At 35.6% G+C, this 26,489-nt stretch overlaps 1 protein-coding gene across 1 annotated transcript; it reads left to right on the forward strand.

Moving 5' to 3' along the window:
• Window positions 1–2,724: 2,724 nt before the first annotated feature.
• On the forward strand, window positions 2,725–26,489 carry ASAP2 (ArfGAP with SH3 domain, ankyrin repeat and PH domain 2; the record flags this gene model as incomplete). Its single annotated transcript, XM_009699976.1, has 15 exons — window positions 2,725–2,854; window positions 4,986–5,071; window positions 6,459–6,534; window positions 7,033–7,119; window positions 12,902–13,005; window positions 13,121–13,190; window positions 18,639–18,726; window positions 20,577–20,625; window positions 20,735–20,901; window positions 22,242–22,375; window positions 23,101–23,195; window positions 24,900–25,089; window positions 25,533–25,618; window positions 25,828–25,943; window positions 26,422–26,489. Coding segments are annotated over 15 exons (1,546 nt in total), but the record flags the coding sequence as incomplete, so codon positions are not given.

The raw sequence follows: 26,489 nt of genomic DNA on the forward strand, positions 1-26,489 counted from the left end.
ATCTTAGTCAGCAAAGTCTATATATGGGATATGTGCTGCATGAGCTTCAGCAGCTTTACAGAACATTTGCTTCCTTCTTACTGCTTCTAGAGGATTTTTCTAGAGTTTTCCCAATTTTCTTATTAATTTTGCTTAACTGATCTTCCTGGAAAACCTGGATATCCTGCAATATTTGGAAATCCCACAGTGGTACATCATAGAACTGTCTTTGCCAGAAGGATTTGGTTAATGTCACAGTAGAGTGACACTTGAAGCTGAGCTGACCCTTGCGTTTGGGTAGGAAACACAGCTGACTTAGCACTCAGAACATTTGCATGCAACATTGCTGTATGTGGTTTCTTTGTTTCCCTAGAAACAAAAAGTACCCTGAGGTATCAGTCAGATAGGAGATAGCATATTACTGTAGCAAAACAACAGATTAAATTTCTGGGTTACAAAGCTGAAAATGTAGTTAGAGACTAAAAGCATAAATAATAAGGAAATACAAATATGAAATGCACCATCATGTATCTGTGGTACTTCTCACTGGGAGATAGTTTGGGTTTTTTGTAAAGTATCTCTGAAGTTTTTGAAGCCATGGAGCCTGAAGCTCGAGGAAATGGCTTCAAGGATGTCTTATTTTTCTGAATTCCTTGGTAGATGTTGGTATGCTTTAGTCTTGATTTAACTCCTTTTTACCTGTGGAGTATAATTTATCCTTTAGAGAATAGAAAGGACTCTTTCGCCAAAATCTAGCTCTTTCTTTAAAAGGAATTAAATTTCTTAAAACAATGTATGCTGTAATATTGTGCGTAATGTTTGACTCTTTGGCACTATCAGTTGTCTTTTGGTTTAACTAGCGTTTAGAGACACCTTGTGACATGTTAATAAGCTCTTAAAATTTTGGAGGTTGTTATGTCGTCCTATGTTTGAGTATTGTTCTGTGTAAACAAAATACAATACCATAACAATTGATAGTATAAACTTGACTCACATTTCAGTGAATTCTCTGGCCTCATGAATTGTTAGATTAATGTGGAAATTGAGAGAACTAAAACCGTCCTGGATCTTTGCTCTGAGGTTTGACTTTTTTTGAACTATCAAGTATGATATAATGTAAACTCTTCTAGAGTGTGAGCTAGAAAGGAGCTGCATATTTGTCATTTTCTGTGAATCTTTTTGTAATGGTTTATCTTCTTTGTTCACGGTTGATGTCTGGTTAATTCTTGTGTTTGGACTCTGTATTTTGTGGCTACAGAATGACATCATTGGCAGTAAGCGGGTAAGAGCACAGACTTTTTTTTGATGAAAACAGAGTGTTCTGGAATTGAGTTTTTATTCAGATGAGTGAAGGTTTTCAGAATATTTCTTTCAAAGAAGAGGAGCTTCCCTCCAAACATCTGCTTCTGGTGTGAGACGCGATGGGCTGAGAAGGAGTGCAGCGCTGGCTGCTGGAACACTACACAGGGCTGGCTGTGCCGTGCCTGCCAGCACCCAGTGCGCAGTGGGGCTTTTTGAATGGCTGTTCTAAATGTTTCACTGTAGGAATGTTACGGGATGGGATTAATGGGATTAATTCTAGTCTTCCCTTACTGTTTGAGGTGTAAGAGGTGGCAGTTCCTCATTATTGAGAAGTGTAAGTACAGAATATGTTGTTGACTGCAAGTTGTTAGACCATCTAGGACGTTTTCCCATAAGCTATTAAGGTAATGTTAACATGGGATTAAGAGAGCACTTGAGACATGTCATCTTTTCAGAGAGAGAGCTGGGACACACTTGACTGCCCAAGAGGAGATACGACAGTGTGTGTGCTATTTGCTCCTCTCATCTGCTTCCTGTATTCCTGTGTAATGCTTCCTCTTGTTCAAAAGCAGTATAGCATTTCCTCAGGAAGCTCTTTCCAGAATTTTCAGCTTCTAAACAGTACAAGTGGCAAACTAAAAGTCTTTCTTCAAAAAGTAAGCACCCTCATGCATTGTATTTTATTAATAATGTTTTCATGTCAGGCTTGTCTAACTAGATAGTATAATTATGCTGTTGCCTTTAGGAATAATATGGAGAATAGCTTTAGCAAATGCAGAAGTGTGTTTAGGGGAGTTACACTGTATGGCAGGCATCGTTTATTCATTTATATTCTGCAGGAGAACCTCTTTTATTCAGAGCTCTTGGAAAATGTTCATGGAAACTTTTAGGGAATTAGGACAGCTGGTCTAGCAGACTTTGAAGTCTGCAACACAGCCGGCTGGCCGGCATTCCCAGTGCCAACTGGCTCAGTAGCAAGTGGAGATGGCAAATGTGATTTTTGGCTTAGGAAACCCTGTATATATAGAAGATGACTTGATGACAGGCAAGACTCAATAAATCTGGTGACATAATTGAACTCTGTTAACCAGTGTTTGATCAGTTGGGATTAAACATCCCCCTACGTTTTCAATTAAAATTATTTAGGTTTTGGATTTTTTTTCTTCAATGCAAGAACTTAGTATCTTCTTCTCATTTAGTATCTTCTTTTGGTTTATCTGTCAGGACATTATTTTAACAGATGATTGAATTAGATTTCAGCTACTGTATGTCATTGCTGATCTCTAGTCATTGTCAAATTTCAAATGAAATGTCATCTGGAAGTAAGTCATATGCAAAGCTACAAGAGTTTGGCTCTGCATCTGTCAGCAGACTTTGTGAATAATCAGATTTCCTGAGAGGCTGTGGATTTCTCACTTCATTGACTGATTCTTTGCCTTACAGTACAAAAATAGAGAAGGAGAAAAAAGAGCATGCTAAGCTACATGGGATGATCCGTACAGAAATAAGTGGAGCTGAAATTGCAGAAGAGATGGAGAAAGAAAGAAGGTTCTTCCAGTTACAGATGTGTGAGGTAAGACTCAGCATGAAATTCATATTGTTCTGCTAGTATTTTTAGGAAAATTTTGAAAAGCACAATTGTTTAATGGCAACTGTGATGTTAAAGGGAAATGGCAAGTTATTAGTGGACTCTATTTGCTAAAACACGGGGGTTTTTTATCCTGATGTGCTAACTTTGCAGGGAATTTAGATCTTTTCTAGTTTCACTTAACAAGTAAATTGTAAAATAAATGAATAATGCAAAGCTCAGTTAAACACTAAGAAATGATAATAAATAAGCCTTTACAACATTACTTCACTGTAAGTTATTTTAAGCCCTAGATCATTCTCTGAATTTTTCCCTATGCTGACAGCTGTTGTGTTATTATGAGGAGAGACTCCAGTCTAGCACGCCGTTGGGCTGGTGCTGAAAAAAAACTGCTAAGGATGGAATCCAGTTGTCTTTCAAGATGCTTCAGAATGTTTCTACTTTGAAAGCTTTCTGATTTTGCAGTATGTTAAATCTGATGTGAATATTTTTGGTTCGATTCATTTAAGGGCATGTCAGGTTCCATGGTTGAGAATTCAAGTTGCTGTGTTTGTTCTTTCTGTGCATTAACTCAAAAATATACCATGGGTGTTTCTTCTATTTTTACTATGATGATTAGAGTTAATTTGACTAGTATTCTAACATAGCTTAACAGCAGTTGTCCTGAATATCGCCTTAAGTAACTGCATGCGCTGATACTTAGTAGAAAAGCTTCACGTTCCTATACAGGGTCAGACTAAAGTATTCAAAACTGATGAAGGGATTTGAGTGCCCAGTACACATATGGATGTTGCCAGTTAATTGCCCATCTGTATCCTTCTGAAGAAACAACCAGGAACAGACGCTTCTCTCTTCCTGTGTTACAGTAAGGGAGGAGTTCATTTTAGTCAGTTGTAGTGATAATAAATGCAGGGTAAAGTCTATGAAGTTGAATCAAGGTACAGTAAATGTGGAATAGCTGAAGTGTATCCTGTATTTATTCTGATTTTGGGGAAAAGACGTTTATACTCGGTTACCTCTGAATAGTCATAAAAGAGGACTTTGTTTTGGTTTTGACAGCAAATCAGAGGTGTGACATATTGAAGTTGTATCCTAAGTACAGGCTAGTTCTCTATAAATTGTGAAAGTGAACTGAATACTGGATGCCTAGAGCTCCATTTTAAGTAACAGGAGCTAGACGGGTGATTCTTCTAACTAAATACTATGCAGTGCACATGTCTACATCTAGGCTAATCATCTGTTCACCTGAACCAGTATAACAAGCTGCAACACTGAAGGCTGGCACTTGGGTACTGCTTTATTTTAGAGGGTTTAAAACAGGTAGGGTGTACTGCAGGTAGGGGAAGAGCAGATGCATTAAAGCATTGCTAAGAAGACATTCACTCCTTTGCTTGGAGGTCACTGTCTAAGCAGGGATTAAAAATTGTCATGATTTAATGGACAGTTAAGGAGTCCTGTAAATATTTAGTCAATCTTACTCTGCTTGCATGGCTGACATCTTTTGTGCTGTGGCATTCAGGGCAGGAGGTGTCACTTAATATGGGCTTTGCTTGTGCCTAATGCAAAAGGACACTAATTACACTTTTTTTTTTTTAGCTTGACAGTAGATTTTTAAAATCTCTTGCTAAACTGTATTTTGCTGTAATTACTGTGTATAAGGAGTTAATAGAGAAAACGGTAAAATCAGAAGGCAGATTTTAAAAATGGTTAAAATAATCCCTCACTCTTTTTGAGTAAACTGCTTTCTTCCTTAGTCACATCTATTTAGCAATTATTTTAATAACTAGTGAGATAGATACCTAGATGGGCTGCTAGGTTTAAGAATGGGTTCCTAAATTTACTACACAAACCTTTAACATAGGCTTCCAATAGAGACACGAAGGATGTTTTAACGATTTGAACTAATCATAGTGAAGTATCCCCACAAAGTATCAAAAAATCAGTGGTGACAACTGCTTTTGTGTGATTAACCCTTGAAGCCACTGTTTGATAAAGTTTCTTTTAGGTCTTCTAAATCTGCAACTTTTAAAGCTTGTTGAAATATAACTGAAAATAAAATTTAAAAAATACTGTAGCAGTAATAATTAATTTCTTTTGTGAATTACTGTTTTAACAGTACCTGCTGAAAGTCAATGAAATCAAGATTAAAAAAGGAGTGGACTTGCTTCAGAACTTGATCAAGTATTTTCATGCTCAGTGCAAGTATGTTTTAGTTTTCTTTATATCTACACAATAACTGGAGCAATGTTTTGGTTTAAACTTTTAACATTGCCATAACACTTTTCTAGATTTTTCAAAATAAATCTAAGATTCAACTGTTGATACTGATGTCTTTTGACAAATCACTTTGTCATAGGTTAGTCATTGCTTTTGTTACTGTATTCTGAAACATGTAATGAGGTTAAGCTGGTCCCATAGAATATAATTGTCTGTTCCAAAGGAGTGCCACACAAGAAGTTGTCATATTTCATAAACTACTCTTGAAACAGTGCTATTAGTTTGGTCTATTAATGAGTGGTCCGTTAGTTTTGATGGGCTTTTTTGAGTGTATCTAGCAATGATCTATATTAATTCTGTGCTCAAGAAAAATAAATTGTATAAGCAGTGGGATAAAACTACTGTGAAAGAATCACTCTTTTTCTATTTAATTGGAGGACTCAGTAATAAAGCACAAAGCTCTTGTTAGAGTGATGTACTTTTTTATGGCGGTCTTACAGATCAATAATATACCAATAAAGTCGTAGCTATAAACTTGAAAGAGTCACTGTTAACCTGTTCGAATAAGTAAGTTTTCATCTTAAAAGACCAGTCTGCATTTATGTAGATTTTTTCTTATATCACTATGTTGCTTTTAAAATCAGTTTGACTTGTAGTATGTCATTCATCTGCTCTGTCCATTTAATAACGTTTCAACAACATAAATGCTGTGTTGTGTTGTCACTTTTATGTCTGCTTCCCAGAGTGAAAATACTTTCTGTTGCAAATGGTGCAGCAATTTTTAATGAAATGTGTGTGTAGTTGTGGTTTCTTTAAATTTATTTTCTAAATCTCACTTTTTTTTTTTCCCCCTAAAGCTGGAATACTTGGCATAGATAATATTGCTGTGCCAGTACAAAAATACACATGATACAGTAAGATGTGGCATATTCAGTTTACTTATAGGCCATAATTAATGCTTGAGAAACAAAGGGTTTTTCCTTTAGTAGGAAGATAGTATCAGATGTGAAATTATTGGGCTCCAGGAAGTCACAATTATTTTGTATCTACTGGAGCTTTTGCTGTTCTACAAATGAATCTTGCATGTTCTGGGCCTTCAAAAAGTAGGATGAGAAGTGTATTTGAGGTGAGAATGAGGAAAACTTATGTGATAGTGGATTGTGGCAGTTCTGAATCTAATTGGGGATTTTGCATGTTAGAATAACCTACGATGGAAGTAAAGAGGTGGATCAGTCAAAGATGCATAAAAAACAATGTTTAATGTTTTTAAGTTTATGGCGTGGCATAATAATAATGCACATCTTCCTTTGGCAACTTTTTAAACAGAAAATACAAAGTAAAGTTTAGTAACACTTTGCTTTTTGTTTTTAAGTTTCTTTCAGGATGGATTAAAAGCAGTTGAAAGTCTCAAGCCTTCAATTGAGACACTCTCCACAGATCTTTATACAGTGAGTAGCAACCTTTCACATTTGTGTTGCAAACTTAGTTTTTTTACAGTAAACCTGTGATTATTTTGGTTCAGGTTGGCTGACTTCCAATAGTCAGCATTTTAAGGTTTTGAGTAGATTTTTGAGTAAAATTTTGTTTTAATATCATACCCAGAAGCCTTAGCTTCAGTTCAGGACCCCACTGTGTAAAATGTTAGGAAAACAGCCTTTGCTCTCAAATGTTTACTAAGTAGAAAATGACATGTGGTTTCAAATTGAACACAAGGGAGCAAGAACAGTGTGAGGCAATATCAGAGTTTTAACTGGGGAACATCCTGGCCGTTATCAAGTTTTCTGAAGATACGAAGGAAAATAAACTGATCACGTTATCTTTTCTCTTTGTGTTTCTATTGCTGAACATTTCTCAGAAAAATGAACCAATTAAGTAGCAAGTTTGGAAGAACTGCATTGAAAAGAAAGAATAATGTTATTTTTAACCTGTGCTTTTCTTCATTCGAGATTAAACAAGCACAAGATGAGGAAAGAAGACAATTAACACAGCTTAGAGATATTTTAAAATCAGCGCTCCAGGTTGATCAGAAAGAGGTGAGCATATAAGGCGATTTAACTTTGGAATACCCATTTTAATTACTTCTAATATAATGTTAGTATTTGAAATAGTTATTTTTCCTTTTATCAGCCATCTCATTTCTTTTGTTTATTCATCTTTGTTTTGATGTTGGTATTGAATGTTTCTGATAAAGGCAGTTTAAAAAAAAATTAATTCCCACTAAAAATATATGACACTTATTGTAAAATAATTTGGTTGTTACCAATATTGCAAAATACTTAAGATGGTGCAGTGTCTGTGAACTAACAATGGTGTCTATGTTGCTCAAACTGAGAATGGAAGAACTTTGGCAGTATCAAGGAGACCCCATTAGTACAATCTTATCTCACAAGAATATTCCAGACTGTGTAAGATTACATAAAACTGAATTTCAAAACTCAAAATACCTCTTGTCATCATCTGCAAAAATGACAATTAAGTTTGTTACTTTGCTGCAAGATACCAGTTTTCAAACATGCAAGGGCTGGGTCAGTTTGGCAATCTAACAAATGAGTGTTTTCTGAGTTCCAGTTATGATTGCTGTTAGATTTAAAGAATTCTGGAATAGTTTTATTTGGCAAACTCTGATCTGGAAGCAAGCATCTTTTTTATAATCTAATCCTAAATATTGGGTCTACCTTTATTTCAGATTGGTAGTGCTTCCTCTTCATATAAGTAAATGCCAGCCAGCTTACTTTGTGTGGCTGCTGGGCCATAAGTAAGTGATGAATGGACATCCTCCTCCCTTTTCAGATTCTCTTTCTGAGAGGGATCACAATGAGATAGTTTAGTCTGTAGAGCTCAGACTTCCTTGATCTTTTCTAGTCTTGCTTTCACCTTCCCATAAAGGTTATGGTGACTCCTAGCTCTTACTGATGGCCAGATGATGCTTGTTGAGCAACCTAATGTAGTGAGATATCGCTGCTCATGGCCTGGGGTTTGGACTAGATGATCTTTAAAGGTCCCTTCCAACACAGATCATTCTGTTATTCTGTGACTTGCTGATAGACATTCGAACAGTCTTAAATGCTCTTCACTTTGAGGTGCTGTTTGTTACCATGTGAAGTTTGTGATAATGACTATTGTGTACAAAGTCCCATACAGTTTGCAGGCGCTTTGTTAGGTTCTACCTGGCATTTAGGACTCACTGAGGGATGCATTTAAAAACTTCCAAATTTGGCCTCTGTGGAATGACGGACTAGTGATCCTAGTGGAAATGGTGACTAGTTTGGATTCACCATTGATTGCCCACTCTCAATAAGGATTCTTTGCTGTTTAGGGTGTGTTAGCAGGCTTCCTATTTTATTCAAGTCTTTGTTAAAGAGAGATAATAGAAGTAGCTGGGTTTCATGGTTGCTGGGAATGTTGCTTCTTTATGTTCACCTGTTTATCAGTGATACTGATATTAAATGTGTATTTTAGATGTGATGAGCACACATGTTTTCAGAGACTGAAAAACGTAATAACATACCTACATTTATTACTTGGACTGTTTTTGTTGCTTTTAAAAATACAAGTGTAAAAAGTGCTCTATGCTATATTCATTATTTATTAATTCTGCAAATTCAGATATAGATGCTTACCTGCAGAGCATGATAAGTACTATAATTATTTTGAAAGACTTTTGAAAACATCAGTTAGTCGGTGGGATGCCAGACAATGCTGGTATAATTTACTCTACGACCCATTAATATTATTCTTGTTGCACTGTAATTTCCTTTACTATAACTGATTTCTTTTTCTTTCCTGAAATGCATTTACGTTTTGTGACCGAAGTCTAGGAGAGTAAGTGTTACTATGTTTTAATGAAAATAGTTGGCATGATTTCCATTCAGATTTCAAGAAACTGGATTTTTCCTCTGAGCTTTTTTCTGTTGGTATGAAAAGACTGGTTCTTTTTTCTCTTATTCTGTTTGTTGTATTACCAAAAAATAAAAAAATTCTAAGGTTCTTCTTGGAAAGAAAACTGCTGTAAGACAAATTGGTAATTTCCTTTGCACTCTCTTTTGGGAATTAAATCCAGTTGCTTGATTTGATGTTCTTTCAAGATCTTGAAGGTATATGTATTGTTAATTAAAATGGACTTCATGTATTAAATAATAGAACTTTGACATGTATTGTTTCTGTTGTGTTTAAAAAAAAAAAAAAGATAAAAACATTCATAGTGAACCTTTTTTGTTGTGCCTGTATACATAGTTTCCTCCTGCACAGAACTTCCTCGAACCTGGTTTGTATTGAAACTTCTTTTTGAAATGTCATTGTGTATACACCTCTGTAATTTTTAATTTTTAAACTTTTATTTTTCAAACTGTATAGCTCTTACAAGTTTTGGGGTCAACCTTAGAATCATACTGCCTTCATTTCTCTCTTTCATCCTCTCTGAAGGTTGCCTCACTGTAGAGTTTAGATTTGCTTCTGCTTCTTCTACAGGTTTGGTAGAACCTATAATCTATTTAGGCCACTGCAAAATAGGATAGATTTTGTGTTTCTTGACAAAAATTACTGTAGCTGTGCTACAGGAGAGACTGCCTGGAGGGGGTTCTGGCTGATACATCTGTTGGAGGCTCTGTGGGGCTGTAATAGATAAGGGATGGATCTCAGAAACATCCTCTTGGCAGTGATCCTGCAAATGTAAGAGGAGCTCAGGCTTTTGGAGAGCTGTAAGTGCCTTTTGGCAGCTCTATGCACAGGAGTGATCCGAACAGTCTAAACTCCTTTCTCTGGGAGCTGTGGAATGGCTAGCCAAAATTTACTGTGTATAAGTTAAAGCACTTTGTATGGAAAGTTCTGTTGTGTTCAAATAGTGGGGCTGAGAAACAGGTTTTTAGAATCTCTGTTATCAGTAGTCACAGACCATCTTTACAGAATACTGTTTTCACATTACTTTCACTTGTAGCTATGCTATTCAGCTTGTTTAGAAGTCAGTTGGTCTTTATAAGACTTTGGAAGAAATAATTTCAAACCTCTATGGTCAGTGAAGTGATTCACTGTAAACATGCTGCAATGAAATGACTCACCTTTTTTTTTGTATCCGTATCTGCATTTCAAAGGTGATAAAGTGGACAAAGTTCAGTTTCTTAGGCTTGTGTACTTCAGTTTGTTGTGATCTTGTTATATTCAAGAGATATTTAAAATTACAGTACTCTGCGCCGGGTATGTCCTATACCCTGCGGTGATCTGTTTCCTCCCATAAGTAATGTGTATTGTTCCTGCTCCTCTGATGAGGCCACTGGATCTGACCCTGTTATCTGTGATTTGTACTCCTGTTATGTGCAATATGCAAACCAGAAAGAAGGGAAGATCCTTTGGGGAGTATGCATGTGGAAAAGAGATGCTAAAATTGCCCGGAAGGATGTTAATTGTGATGGTGATTCGTGGAATGGAATCCTGTCTGTTAGGAGCTAGATCAAAATCATGAACTTGCTTGTCAGAGCGCTGTGGAAAACCATCATCTGGCAATCACGTTGGACACCGTGGATTTGGACATGGCCTGAACCAGGGATTTAAAATTGAAAATCACCTTGCCTGGTCCTTAAGTTCTTTCCATGAAGTAGTGTTAAATTTTTTAAAGATACTGCTCATAGTAATGAATGTGTGGAAATACACGTCAGCTACAGCAGCTTCCTCTCTGGTTGAAATAAGGCAGGAAGCTTGTATTATTGACTTGCCAGTTTGGCCAAACACAGCAGCTGAGTGTAAACATCTGAAGGGAGGTAGCTGAAATGCAGTAGAAAATAATGCACAAAAAGTAGAAGCACAATCTCAAGTAATGGGAATGGTGCTATGGGCAGGTGTTGGAGGTCATCTGAAATCCTTACATAATTGAGGATGTGGAGAACTGAAATTAATTTCCTGTAAAGCCTCTAATCTTCTTGAGGATGGAGTTCCTTTACTGACTAATGGGAGGCAGAGATCAAGGCATTGGTAGGACACAATAGGCAGTGTCAGATCAGATTTTCTTCAGAAGTCAGCAAATGTATGTGTGCAGCAGTTCTTAATGAGTGACGAGAGTTCTTTTAAAATGTTATTCTGTTTTTATGTTTGGCAGCAAGAGTGCAAAACCAAATAATTCTGTGTAAACAGGCTGGAGAGGAAAACAGACTGGTTTAAATCTGAAAGGATGCTTTGTCAGGCACAGACATTTAAGTGGTGGTTTTGTAGTGCTGTTAAAAGCCTCAGATGAATGTTACAGCTCCCTAGGACAGCTTCCTAGATTGCTAGCTGAGAGACAGGGAGCTGGGCACAGGTTGCTTCTGCTGAAAAGGAGCACCAAGGAGTGCTGCAGTCTGCCTTGAGCTCAGCTTATGGTTCAGAGGACCACTGAGCTCTAGCACTGCACTCAGGATGAACCTGAAATCCTGCAGTCAGGAGGTATGGAGTTCTAAGTGAACCAAACAGGAGTGTCGGTGGTAGCTCTGTCCCTACCATCATATTTTGGACCTGTCATGTGTTGCTGCTACTGTTGAGGAGGATCTTGAACAGTTTTGGCTGCATTAGTAGCTTTGGTAGCAGAATATGCTGCTGGAGCTTGTAAAGGAGCAGCATTCCATCTGAGTTGTCACGCTCTGGGGAAAAGCACAGTCCAAGTGTGTTCTTGGTTTTAGTTGGTCTTTTTCCCCTGCTTACATCCAGAGTTGTCTTATACTTAGGCTAGTAAAGTGTATGAAGCTAATTGTAATTAGAGAGAAACGATGTTCTTAATTCATACTTTTTAGATCACTATATACTTTATTTTGACATGTGTACACTCTGAAAACCCCAAACAATGTATCTTATGATCATACTCTTAGTATATCTGAGACGCACTATATCATCTTTTTGTCAAAAGACATTTTATCAAATTAGTAATTTTATTTCTTAATAACGCTTAAGGTTTTGCTTAGAATAGTTCAGATAGTCATTTCAGTGAGATGATTTCTTTGCCTTTTTTTCCTCACTATACTTGTATTATCTGCCATATATAATAGAGATATATTACATCCATAGAGCAAAGATACTAGAAAAGAAAACAGTAAGTATTATAAATACTAGTCATTGTTACTGTATGCATTGAAAAGTCCATCCCGTCATGTTACTGCTGCTAATATAGCATGACACATCAGATTGCTCATTATCAGGTTCTTATTTTTTAAGAAGTTGGACTCTTGCAGCGGTGAGTCCTGACTCTCGGCAGTTCTGAGAGCAGTGAGAAGGGTTTAGTTACTCTTTGTCACTTCCTGTCCCAGAATTCTACTTTGTTCAAGATATTTTGGTTTGAATTATTCTTATGGAAATAACTTTCCAATTTTCCTGTATGTCTCCTGAACTATGTTTCCAGGAGGTCTCTTCTGCTTTTCAGACAGTATCTTGACTCAGTTTCCACAAGGAAAACCTGTTCTTCAAATTTATATATGTATTTTTTTACAAAGGAAGGGTGCGCTAGGAATTGCAGGTAATAATCTTTTGTGTTTGGACACTGCAGTATTTGCATGAGTTGGACAGCCTGCTGCTCAATTAATTTTTGGGATAAAAAGAACATACATTAAGACCAATAGTAAACCTAAATAAAAGCAAGTAAGAGGATTTTGATGGGTGCTGATAATGGCTACTTCTCAGATGTTTTTTGTGCCCTCTGAAAAAAGAAATGGATCTTGTTCTCTCTCATTGAGGAGCAAAAATGTGCTTCATTTGGCCTGTAGGATTAGGGCAGCAAGGAGAGGCTCTGCAACTCATTAATAGGGGAGATATTTTGGTTGAAAGTGTGGAATGCGTTACAAGTTGCTGTTCTCTGTATTTCAGGATTCTCAGATTCGTCAGAGTACAACTTACAGTTTACATCAGCCTCAGGGAAACAAGGAACATGGCACTGAACGAAATGGTAGCCTGTACAAGAAAAGTGATGGGTAAGTACTGCTGGATTCTACTGAAAAAAAAGTTAGGTCCTAAGAGCTGAAGCAATGCAATACTAAATATATTAAAAACTAAGTCACTTTTTTTTTTCCCCTCCCTTTAAACCAGAATCAGAAAAGTGTGGCAGAAAAGGAAGTGCTCAGTTAAAAATGGTTTTCTTACAATTTCCCATGGTACAGTAAGTATTTGTTTACAGTATTTTATGTATGTGGTTGCTAATACAAAAAGGCAAACTATGCTGGTCTATATTTATAATTTGGAATTAGCTAGATTCCTGATGCAGTGATTTGAATATGATGGATAAATTTTTTAAGGCAGTCTTTCAGAAATACATAAAGACATACACAGTATCTAAAAATACAACTGTTTTAATGCTCCTGACTGTTAATGGGGAAAAAAAAGGGGTTTTTAATGACTCATTTAGCTCATAAAAACTGTTCATACTTTCCTATCTAAAAAATACAAATTCTAACTTCATTTTTTTGGAAAGTTATGGTGGGCATTAAGCCATCTTTTAGATACAGGTTGAACAACTTTTTATATTTATGAGACAAACTGAGAGAATGCTGAATGTCTTCCCCAGATTTCCTGCTATATGGTAATCTGTTATGGAGGTAGCTTTCGTGGGGAGTAGCTGTTGGGGAGAATAATTTCTGAAGGCAACTTCTACCAGAATGACAAGAGAGAGTTAGAAGTCCTTCTTTCTTTGCTACCAATATTTGAAACACATCAACAAACTTTCAATATTTAAACTTAAAATTTACACTTTCATATTTTGGACCTTTTACACTTGGCTTTGAACTCGGCTGTTTTTGCTTTCCCATAACTTTTACTTTTTCATATTGCTTTCTTAAAACTTTTAAGAAAGTTTCTGAAGGCAAAAAACAACTCAGTGACAGTATTTGCCATTCTTGGTCTAATAAACAGTCCTGTCTTGTGATCCTGTTATGAACCGTTCTGTTCTTCATCCTGTTATGCCTGTTGCTATGACTACAGGTTGACCCTGGAAGCAAAAATGAATCAATCTCTCATTTGTGCATCTAACCACGAGCTGTTGCCTTCTGAATTGACAACCAGGAGTTAAGGAGGAGTACAAAACCAAGCCTGCAGAGTAGAATCGTTGCTATAGCTTTGGAATTGTCCACCAGTTTATCCCTCTGCTCGTCTGAGTGTGTATGAGTGCATCTTTGTCAGAGAAAAGTCTATTAGTCTATTCTATACTGGTGTCTCCGTGTGCTGTAAACACCCTTGGCATTGGACAGGGTGTAGTGGTACCAGTAGGATGTGACTGGGGCAACTCAGAGCTGACAGAGGCTACAAAATCCACTTGTAGAACAGAATGTTAAAACTTTCACATGCAAGTACAGTTACTGAGTCTATCAAGATACTGTTGTTCTCTTTTTATAAGCTGTCTACCCAGGTGGTCTAACATTTTTAGAAGCAGTAAGTTCCCACTGAAATCAGTGGAGCTGTAGCTGGAAATCAGTTGCTAAGGCAGATACTTCAATGTGATTTTAGATATGTGGGTTTCACAGGTTTGGTCTTGATCTTTTTATATTACAAAATTAAAAGAGTGCCGCCTTGTTTTAAAATACACTCCTAAAAATTATTTTTACTTATTTGCTCACTTTCCCCTTGCATATTGATGGCAGTCTTGTGTAAAAAAATTAATGCTTTTTTCACACACATTTTAAAGGGTAGAAGCAATATCTGTTTGTTAAGAATTTTCTGGGCTGCTGTGAATGTCTTCTGAGACTTCTGGAGCAACAACATTGATTTCCAGGCTTTCTCAGGGTTGATATCTCTTGGTCTCTAAAATATGATGTGTCATTCTCTCTTCCCAGTTGTTCATCAAAATGAACCATCTCTCAGAAATTCAGTTGTCAGTTTTGTTTGCTTTATCAAATACAAATTTGTAAATGCTTTTCCTTTAAAGGCTAAGTAGTCTTCATGGATTTTGGTTCTTTGGTCATGTAGCCTCTCTTTATGAGGGACTATTTTTTCAGTTAGTTTCTAGAACAGCTATCTTCAGGCAGTTGCAGATGCTGTATTCTGACTTAAAGATGCCTGCCAAATGCTCTCCTGATATAGATGGAGACAATATGGTTGGTTCTCTGTCAGTCACCCAGCTGTAATGCTGAATATATGTGTCTGAGTTGGCATTTGTGCAGAAGTTACACTTTTAGACAATTAAAAGCTTCAAAGAAATTAGCATTCATAGAGCAACATGCAAGGTAACGGTTGATGGAAAAAGAGACACTGCTCCTTTGTGTAATTATTAGCTGTTGGAAATTTTCTGACATCTACCTGACTGCAATTTAACGCGCATGCATGAAAAAACAATGATAGAAGCAGATTGAACCATGTAGATAAGAATTCCTAAGTGGTTTTCAGATCAAGAAGTCACAAGGGAAAGATTTACATTTGAGGAACCTCAGATTCCTCAAAGTTGATTTGTCTTTAAACAGCTTAAATGGAATTTGCTCGTTGTCTGCAAAAAGGAATATAAGAGAGACTCATTATCAAAGAATCATTTTTGTTGTTCTTTATTTACTGCTGGGAACTTTAATCTATCATTATGATTAACAGGACAATCTGAAGGCAAAATAATGAAATATTATCTTTTGATTCTTAAGTAAATGACTGTGATATCCAGAAAAAATGCACGATGAAATCAGCCAACCAGTCTGTTAAGTAAGTGGACACATTTGCTCGTGCCTTTTGTAAGAATCAGCTCTGTATCATGGCACTCCTCGGTATTGTCTTAGAGGCCTAACCTTTTGATTCTTACACTTACTGTTTGTTGCCTGAACAAATTGTAAGTCAGTTTTGCTGCGTAGAGGGTTCCTGTTCCTGCAGGAGGGAACATGAGTTGATGCTGAAGTCTGCGTGTGTGGCATGAAAGGTGGCAGCACATCTTTCCAGGCTGCTGGTGTGTTAACATGGGTGTCCAAAAAGTCAGCAGTAGTCTGAAATGTAATTGTCTAATCAGAGATTCAAGCAGGAAAATAAAGCTCAGCGGTTTCAAACAAGCAGTTACACATTTGTTACCATTTTCTACTTCTAGTGTCTCCTAATCCTGCCAAATGTCAGGATCCACCTACAGCCTAGCGTGGTTAAGGAATTTATACAGCCTTACCTCCCTTTGTCTTGTGGCTCTAACTTCTCCCCAAGCAGCACCTGCCATGCTATGGAAGCAGGCTGTCCGCCAAGAAACGGGCAGTGTCGGGGAGGTGGGTGGAGGGAGGCTGTTACTCTGCTACAGGATAGAAGCATGAATGAGGTGGTATCAGCCACATGCGAAGATGTCAGGGTTTTTTAATACCCTTGTTAATGCTGACTTCAGGTTAGGAGGTCCTCAGTTAAAAGCTTTGGAATATCTTTGGTTTCCAAGATCAGCACATTGGCCCATGATGTGTTTTAGGTTATTCCAGCCATTTCTTTGGGTTCTCAAATTCTGATAGGGAATTCTTAGGCTGCATCCTTCTATCCAGAGAGATGAGTTCTGTGTATATTGGTCCTTCAGACCTCTCTGAAGCATTTTAGTGGATCCATTTACAGCTTTGTATTTCGTAAGTTTTAGAAAATTAGTTCAGTCCTGAATACACTTCAGATCCAAAGTCCTGGGGCAAGTGGATTCTTTCTTAACCTGAATTTGCTTGCATTTTTACATTCTCATAGAACCTGTCAGAAAGGTATACATGAGTTGCGCAGTGGCTTGTTTACCAAAATACTTACATTTTGATTTTTGTTTGCTTTATTTTGTATTTTCATTATAGACAGCTTCTGGACATTTCTTGGACAAACAGTTACATTAAAACTGTAAACACTGGAAACTTTAGTGCTATGGATATTAAGTATATTTAAATACAACTGAGAAAATGGGCCCAAGCTGGCATTTTCAAAATGTTTTCTTGAATGCTTTTAGTTACAAAGAACTCTTGTTGTTGATAGGCTAAAATAATGAAATCTGTATGCACTTTTACTACTAAAAGGAATGTGTGGAATTTGAAAAGCTGTTTACTAGGCAGAGAATACAATGTGGTTGTCAATTACTGGTCATCTTGCTGCCTCCAAAATCTCTCTTGGGTACCATTTGTTTTGCATTGCTCAGCAAGTGACGAGCAGGTTTGTTATTTCAAAGCATATATGACTTTGTTAGGTCTGCTGCTTATGTTGGGCAAAGCAGGAGGCTGCTGTTTTTCAAGGACACCATGCTTATTTTTTTTTTTTTAATTTTTTTTAACAGGAAAAAAATACATAATTGTTTCCCTTCTTATGTTTCTCTATGGGTTTGATTTCTTACTAGTCTTCAGATATAATGATGATGATGATACTCTTTTTTGACCAGCTACATCGTTTTATCAAATTATTTCAAGGAAACCTATACTCTTCAGACTTGTTCTCCCTCCTTTTTTGAATGAAATGTTTTCATCAATAAATTTAGAAGAGATTGAGAAGATCTGTATTTCTTACGATTCACTGCAAGTTAATTACATTATGTGGTAGTTCAGCTTCATTTGATAATAGTTCTTGCTCAGATTATTAAATCTTGTTTTAGCAACTTGATAGATTAAAATTGTTAGAACACAACAGTAAGTGTGGTAATGTGTTTATGTAAATTGCCATCTTTATAATAGTACTTTCCTAATTATTTAAATTACTGTTTTTCAGATATTATTGTCTAGAGCAAAGTCTCTTCAGTTAAATCTGCTTTCTGATTTAATTATTTTAAAAGAAATATGAAACTAGTTATCCATTGTAGTAAATGCAAACCATTCTTCCAAGTCAAGGTTGCAAACATAATGTCTTTCCTGCTGCAGGTCTGTAGGACTGACTGGTTAAGAGAAAGAAGAGATTAGTGCAGAGATGCTATTTGAAAAGTCTTTGTGGTCTTTATGAGACTTTTCCAAAATGAAATTTGCTTGTGCGTTTTGCTTTTACTAAAATATTGCCACTTTTTATTCAATAAGGAACTGAAATAGCTGAGAGGAACTTGACTAGAAAATGTACATCATTATAGAATGTATTTTGTTTCACGACATTTTTTAGTAATGAACTATCTCATTTTATTTTTGTGTATGTTTGTTGCAAGACTTCTCTGTGCAAACTTACCTTCCTTCAGTGTGTCCCTTTACTGATTTAAGAATTGAGCATTTGTTCTAAACTGATTATCTAGGCTCTCTTTAAAGACATTAGCAGGAGTCAAATTATTTGATTATTGAAAACCTAGACAACTAATTTTTTTTAAATTAGATGTCTAAATGTTCAAGGATTAAACTTACGTAAAATGAATCTGTCTCTTTGTCATACCTGATTCCTTCAGATAAGCATTACTGGTCAGGTGATCAGAGTAGTGATAATTAAAGTGATTTTACCTTTCTCCCCTTTCAAAATTCTAGTGTCTATCCAGTTATCAGTGAAGAAAATAGCCAAATGTAAGAAAATGTAATTTAAAAACCATGATGCAGAAGAAAACATAAATCAAAACCTGGGTACTTTAAAAATTAAAACAACAGCCGTTTGACAAGTTTTTTTGACCAGTGGGATGTTATCCTATGTTTGCGGACTGTAGGGCTCAGTCAGTATCAGTATACTAAAATGTTTATGTTTTATCTTCAAATAGGCTAACCGACCTCCAGCAAAGCTCAATCTGTTAACCTGCCAAGTGAAAACAAACCCAGAGGAGAAAAAATGTTTTGACCTCATATCACGTAGGTTTGTTGTTTAGGTCTTTTTACTTGCAGCTAATATCAAAGAGTTTTGCATTATATCTGTAGATGTGTCAATAAACATTTCCACCATTGTAGAATGCTTCCCTTTATAAAATGCCCTACCTATGACAATTTACCATTTCACTTATTTTAGCATAATGCAACTAACTGTACATGTTTCTGTGGAAAACCACTTGTTTTTAAAGCTATCTTTACCCCTTTTTTCTGTACCATTTTGTGCTACCTTAGTATAGAATAAGAATATTTTTGCTGTGACATCACTCTTTATATTGAAAATGTCATAGCTGTACAAGGTCAAAAGAAGCTTTTAAACCATGACAAAACTTCTTAAAATTTAAGCATAGTGGTTGCTATGTAACTGTGAAGAAAATACTGAGAACGTTTTTTGTTTTGTTATTTCATGATAGATATAAAGGTGAGATAAAGAGTCTACATATTAAAAACACCAAAACTGAATAATTTTGGGAACTGAATGGGAAAATATGGGATTGTATAGTAGACTGTTTCCTTTTTTTTCTCACTGGGACATTTCAGTATCATATTTATGGACTCAATAAAAATATATTACTAAAATATATATATCAAATTGTTTGGGGAGAAGAATGTAAATCTATTCCTCATTTGTTCCTTTATCGAACGATAAAGTTCTTTTGTATTTGTAAATGTAAGATATGCTACTTATGTTAATAGACTAGTACTCATGTATGCAATATACAGCTTTTCCAGTTCTGCACAAGCAAGTGGTCTTCCCTGTGTATTTTTGCACTTACTTTCTTTGTTGATGACTGTGTCACATTTTGCCCAGTATCAGCTTATCACATTGCCATTTGTCCCATCATACATATGACAAGGCATAGCCGGCCTCTTAGCCTTCTCCAGATCACTTTTTCAGTTTGTTTTACTGTAGAGTTTAAAAATATTCCTTATTTTTTTAAAAAATGCAAATTGCTCTGTCATGGCAACATAAAATCTCTTATTCTTAATCTAATACTTTCCTTTCTGTCCTTTCATATAGCCTTACTCTCTTAATATTTTCCATTTTTAAAACTATCATTTAATACCTTTTTGACTGAATATTTTTCAGACTTTAGGAATTTTCAGCCTGCAATATCTTTTTGCCAGTAGCTTTACCTCTCTTCTCATCAACTATTCTAATTTTAACTCCAATTCAATCATTAACTGTATTATATCTCATTTGTTTCACTGACTTAAAATGTATTATGCTTTTTTCTTTAATAGTACACTATGATAATAATGCTTAGAATAACAAAAGTAGTAGCAAATTGAAATTTCTAAGCTTGATTTAGTTGAAACAGCTTGGAGCTTATTCTGATTGTAGTTTGGACTTTGCATCTGGCACATCTGTTTTGCCATTTTTGATTACTGTGGTTTTAAGAGCTCATTTGGAAATTTGAAATCTTTCTTACATACACAGATAAACTCAAGTATGGACTCTATATTTTACTTACGTACACCACTCCCCCCCAGCAGAACTTTAGACTTGTGATTACCGAGGTTATATCTAGAACATGGAAAAATTACTATGCTCTCCTGCTCCTTATGCGATAGAAGCACAGCACTGAAGAAAACATTTTCTGTTTAAAGAGCAACAAGCCACCTTGTGTAAACATAGGTGTAAACATAGATGAACTGTAGGCACTAAGAGTGAAACTTGGTAAATAGACTTTTTGCCTGTCAGCACTCCAGTGATGAAACTAGAGACCTCAGGAGTCATACATCAATTAATTTTAGGTATTTCTAAGAGATTTCTGCAAAATCAGTTTTTCAATCATTTTTTTTAATCAGTATGTGAATTATTTGTTGTGCAGACGACAGGACGTACCACTTTCAAGCAGAGGATGAACAGGAATGTCAAATGTGAGTTACTTTGCTAATTTTATTTTTGATACTGGTGTTCTACTGAGATGTTACCTTGAACTTTAGAAGTGTGGAAACATTTAATAGCAAAATATTACTGCCATTTTAGATGGACATCTGTGCTACAAAACAGCAAAGAGGAAGCTTTAAATAATGCATTCAAAGGAGATGATAACACAGGAGAAAATAATATTGTCCAGGAACTGACAAAAGAAATTATATCTGAAGTCCAGAGGATGACTGGAAATGATGTGTGTTGTGACTGTGGAGCACAAGGTGACTCAATTAAGCATATTTCTAATTGGTAAAAATTCTATGTCTCATGAGAGTATTTAAGCTGATGTTTTATGCTTTCACTTTTACTCCTTATCTCACAAAGATTATACACATAGTAGAATATGCTAACAATTTAATTGCACTACTTCAGTAAGATTGTTAGTGGGGAGAAAAGTTACTAAGAAGCTTATTTTTCTCCCATGTATTTTGCTAAATGAAACTTTTATAAATCAATTGAACTTATTTTATTAGCCCATATTTTACACAAGATTTAGGTAAAACTGTACAGCAGTAAGATAGGTAGAGTATTTTCCTAATACACCTGTTTTTATGTTCGGCTTTGAGAGTGAGCTAGGGAGTATGTCTAAGACTGTGCTCATTTGGAAAAGAATGCACCTGCTAAGTATGGTTTGCAGTGTTGGTTTTGTTGATTGATGAATTTCTACTTTAATTCTCTTCAGACTATTTTTTAAATCCTGCTGTTTCCTGTGTTCTTTTATGTTCTTTTATGTTCTTTTACAGAGGCACTGCAGGACTTAGGGTTTTTTGGTCTGAAACTGTAGCTGAAAACATCAGATCTGAAGCTGTATGCACTTTATAAATCGATAGTAACTTCCAGCAATAGATACTGTATAAAACTAGGGGAAGAGTCAGTCCTGCTGTCTTTAAAGGAGAAGCTTATAAATAGCTACTACCAAACCTTTATCAAATAAATGAATTTCTAAGTTGTCTAAATCTTCAGAAATTAATTATTTATCTGGAAGATGAGATGTTATAGCAAGAATGCAAAGTACCAGGAGAAAAGACAGGCAAGGGTAACAAAAGGAGAAGGATGAGCCTTAGTATCTTTGAAATAGTTGAGTGATAATCCGTTGTAGTGTGGTGCTGTATGTATACTTCAGAATCACTGCTGCTTCACTTTAGACTAAAGCCTATACTTGAAATACAAAAAAAACCCCTGTAGTCATTGTTTTTTCAGTTTGAACTGCATCTGTACCCCTAACTGAGAATGTGACACCATTATATTGGTGGTGGAAAAATGCAGTTCCTGAAAGCCATGTGGAGAACGACAAACTGAACTGTTTGAGCTGCTCCCTTGGAGAGCAATATCCTTTAAAAAAAAATTAAAAAAAAATTTTACATCTTCACTTCTTTCACCATTAAAAAAAAATCCTAGTTTGTGTTTCGCAGTAGAGTAAATGGAAAGATATAAATTTAAAAAAATGATAATTCATGTACAAGAATCTTATTTTACAGAATTTCATTTCTGTATACTACATCTTCTAGAATGAAATAATTGCCTGAATAAATTTTAATTCTGTGGGTGCTTTCTGTTTCAGATCCTACCTGGCTTTCAACAAATTTGGGAATTCTGACTTGCATTGAATGCTCAGGAATCCATAGAGAACTTGGTGTTCACTATTCCAGAATGCAATCACTTACATTAGATGTGCTGGGAACATCTGAGCTTTTGGTAATCAAATTGCTTTTATTAGCTTTAAAATAGTACTATAAAATACTTCCAGCACAAGTATATTTTTGTCACTTTAATGATACGTTGTTCCAATCCTGAAAGTTGCCTCTGCATAAACATAATTTGAGAAAGCTTAATCCTTAGAGTTTAAGGGAACCTCCTGGAACATAATGTCTTACCGTAAACTTTGCTTGATCTTAGAATTCAAATTAGTAGAGGCTTCATATTTTTTGTGTTTCCAAGTCTTTTTACCCTTGATTGCTTTTAAAAGAACACAACTGTGTGACATATAAATGTGCTTCCCAGATTAAAAATTGAAAGCCTTCACAAATACTTATGCCATTAATTATTTAGCATTATTTTAGAAGAGAACTTTAATCCTCAAAGGAATAAAATGTATTCATCTTTTCTACACAAAGAAGTTACCACATATCAGCTGCTCTCTGACAGTTCATATGTGTGTTCTTACCCAGCATGAAGTATTTGCATTTATTGTATGAACTGGTGTCTTGATGGACTATTCTGCAGTTATTTGTTCGTGTATTAAATCCCAGCTGAAAACTGACATCCAAAAAGGTACCTAATCTGTTCGTGATCACTGACATAGTAGCAGAACTAGGAATCAGAAACAAAAAGTCCCATTTTCCCTTGTCCTCCCACTAGTATGTGCGTGCCCAATAACTGAACATGTTTATTAAGTGAGCTGTGGATTATTTTTTTAACAGCTTGCCAAGAACATTGGGAATGCTGGGTTTAATGAGATTATGGAATTCTGTCTGCCAGTTGATGAGATGGTCAAACCTAATCCAAGCAGCGATATGTAAGTAAAGAGCCAGTACTTCTGAAAAAGGCATTAATTTAATATTGCTAATGGGTTGCGCCATTATAGTTTGCTCCAGCAGGCCATGGAAGATACATAATGTGTTATATGTAGCCTTATAACCAAGGAGTAAACCTTTTTTCTGATGCTTTACATGTCTGTTTTATTAAACTTTATCTAATTTCACCTTCCCTAATAGTAAGGATTATTTTACCAACTCTCTGAATCATGATTTGTGGGACAGAAACAAATTAAACATGACTTCTTGGGAATTTTAAAGATGCACAAGGGTAGGGATTAAAAACAAAGCAATTAATTTTGTGCTACTTAAACACAAAATAGAAATTGGAATAAGGTGCACATTTTACCTGAAAGATACTGAACATGTAGTGTTCAGAAACTACACCTAGAACTTAAGTTCGTAACTATGTGGAATAAAGACAGAACATTTAATTGAATTCCTTGAAAACACTGATGGCAGAGACACGGCAAGGACAGCTGCCTACTTGGCTGGATACTACTCCATCGTAAAAGAGGTAGTAAACGATGCAGAAATAAACCCGGAAGAATTGGCTTAGGATGAAGCTGATTTTACATTATCTGGACTTTCACTGTTCTGACAGAACCAATGTTAAACTATGGAGTTCAAACAATTTTTTACTACCACTATCATTAATAATACATAATACTAATATTAATAATTAAAATACTAATAATTTTACTGAATACTAGATCAGTAGCAGAATACTTCTAAAATTTGATATTTAAAAAAAATAATCTAGTTCGATACATCTCCGTATCAAATTTGGGGCTTTTTTTAATGAAATGAAATGAAGACAGGTACTTTTTATTTAAAAACTATGAAGCAATACTGTCGTATGCTTTAGGAACAAGAGCTATCCATTGATTCAGTTTATCATTATTTGGAATTTTTTCTTTCTGCCCATTATATAATATCTAGATGATAAAGTATGGCTTTGTTAAATGTCTTCTGTGCAGCGTTGTGTACATCCCAAGAGCTGATAAAGGAGTTATGCCTTTGGGAGACATGCAAGCTTCTGTCTTGCTGTGTTGGGAAGAGGAGCAGTCATTTGTTAGTTGGCTATCAACAGCAAAAGTTGTAACTCTTGTGCTGATTCAAGTGTACTAAGTTTTCACCTCAGTTTAGAGGTGTAACTAAAAACTCCACTACATCCTCCCTGTGACAGTTGTGGTGAAGAGTTGCTTTACAGAACATAGTCAGTGCTGTGAATACAGATCCAAGGTCTGGATAGTCTGCGCAGAGTCTTATAGACAGATTTTTGTATCCCGTGCCTTCCATCCCTTTCCAGCATGTGTAGGAGCACAAGTCAGGTAAACATAAACCTGCAAGGCTGCTGTTAGCAAACCAGCATTATGAAGCTTTGATGTATCTTCTGTACTCAGAGCTGGGTATTCTTGATCTTAACTTCACACCAGAGTTCAGAGGGGAAAATTCATGGTCTGTCCTCATACTGGATATTTTATTCATCTTCTGTAGCTACATGTCATACTGGAAATATGAGACTGCATGTCTTACATGCATATTTAAAAAGAAAAATTATCATAATGAATGAGAAATAGTATTTTCTCAGATTTTATTTTGAATGACTTGCATGTATTTATGGAAATTCTAATGTGTATCTTATGCTAAAAGTTATAGAAGTAAATTCTATTGAATTTCAGGAATGCAAGAAAAGATTATATTACTGCCAAGTATATTGAGAGAAAATATGCAAGGAAAAAGCATGCTGACAATGCAGCTAAATTGCATGCTCTTTGTGAAGCAGTCAAATCAAGAGACATTCTTGGATTAGTCCAAGTGTATGCTGATGGTGTGGATCTCACAGAAAAAATTCCACTGGCTAATGGCCATGTAAGTGTTGTAAATTTTATTAGACAAATTGTTGTAAGTGCAATACGCTTTCATTAATTGAAAAGGACTATTTTTTCTTACTTGAAAATAAGATTTGAAACACTGTTCTGCATACTCGTCCTTTTAGTGATGTAATTTAACACTAAAAAAAGAAGATATTAAATAATTTAATCTAAAATTGCTTCCAAAAGCTATCGTATTTTAAATGTATTAAAACATGAAACATTAAATCATTCAGTAATCTATTAGTTTTCAACCTGTTGGTTTGTTTACTTTAAAGGAACGAAAGGGAAACAATGAAAGTCTTCACGAGATGTTTTAATGGTAGCATGTCTGAATATTTTGAAATTAAATGTTTTAATTGATCTAATTTATGTCTTACTCAAATTTCTGCATCTCTCTAGATCAGAAGAAACAAATGTATTCTTTTGTTTTATTCTTAGGAGCAAGATGAAACAGCACTTCACCTTGCTGTTAGGTCAGTTGATCGAACATCCCTTCATATAGTTGACTTTTTAGTGCAGAACAGGTAAGTGTATGGAAAACTAGTAAAATATTATTGCTACTGCTTTTATATCAAGTAATACAAGTACTAAATGAGTACAAATACTGAAACCAATTCTAGTATTTGCAAATGTAATTTTATTCGTTGGAAATCTTGTAATGAGAGAGGTTTATTAATATAGGGTAGGAAACTAAGTTTCATCAGATTTCTTCTTCTTTCTTGTACTCCAATAGTGGCAATCTAGATAAGCAGACGTGTAAAGGTAGCACAGCCCTGCATTACTGCTGTCTGACGGACAACGTTGAGTGCCTCAAACTGCTACTGAGAGGGAAGGCTTCCATTGAAATAGGTAAGAGTAACGTGTACTTCAAGTTCGTATTTGTCACTACTTCAGATAAGAAACAGTGAAGGTCGAATAAGTGCATTTTCTCCTCAATTGTTTATCATAATTCTGTGAATATAGCCTTCATTATAAAAAAAACCAAAACAATATTCACTGTTTCTTTCAAGTTTACAGTTGACTTATACATCAGACTTGTTTTTTAAACAAATTTAGATAAGTAAGTACCAATATTTTTAACTGATATTTTGTTGCCTAGTTATATACTGCCATTTCATGGCTGTTACTCTGTATATATGGCATACTGAGTTGCTGTTGTTCAGAGGGTTGGTTTGAGTTGGACCTACATATGAAGGAAAGAGTTGAATTTTAGAGTGTGATGGTCTAGTACTTCACTATGTACCTGCAGGTTTGTCATTATCTTTAGTAATGGACATGCTAATAGTGACACCTAGCATCATAACTTTCTTTTCTTGCTGTAATATAGCTAATGAATCAGGAGAGACGCCACTTGATATAGCTAAACGTTTAAAACATACTCACTGTGAAGAGTTG

Source organism: Cariama cristata, unplaced genomic scaffold (assembly GCF_000690535.1).
Source record: "Cariama cristata isolate BGI_N322 unplaced genomic scaffold, ASM69053v1 scaffold13805, whole genome shotgun sequence".
Classification (NCBI taxonomy): Eukaryota; Metazoa; Chordata; class Aves; order Cariamiformes; family Cariamidae; genus Cariama; species Cariama cristata.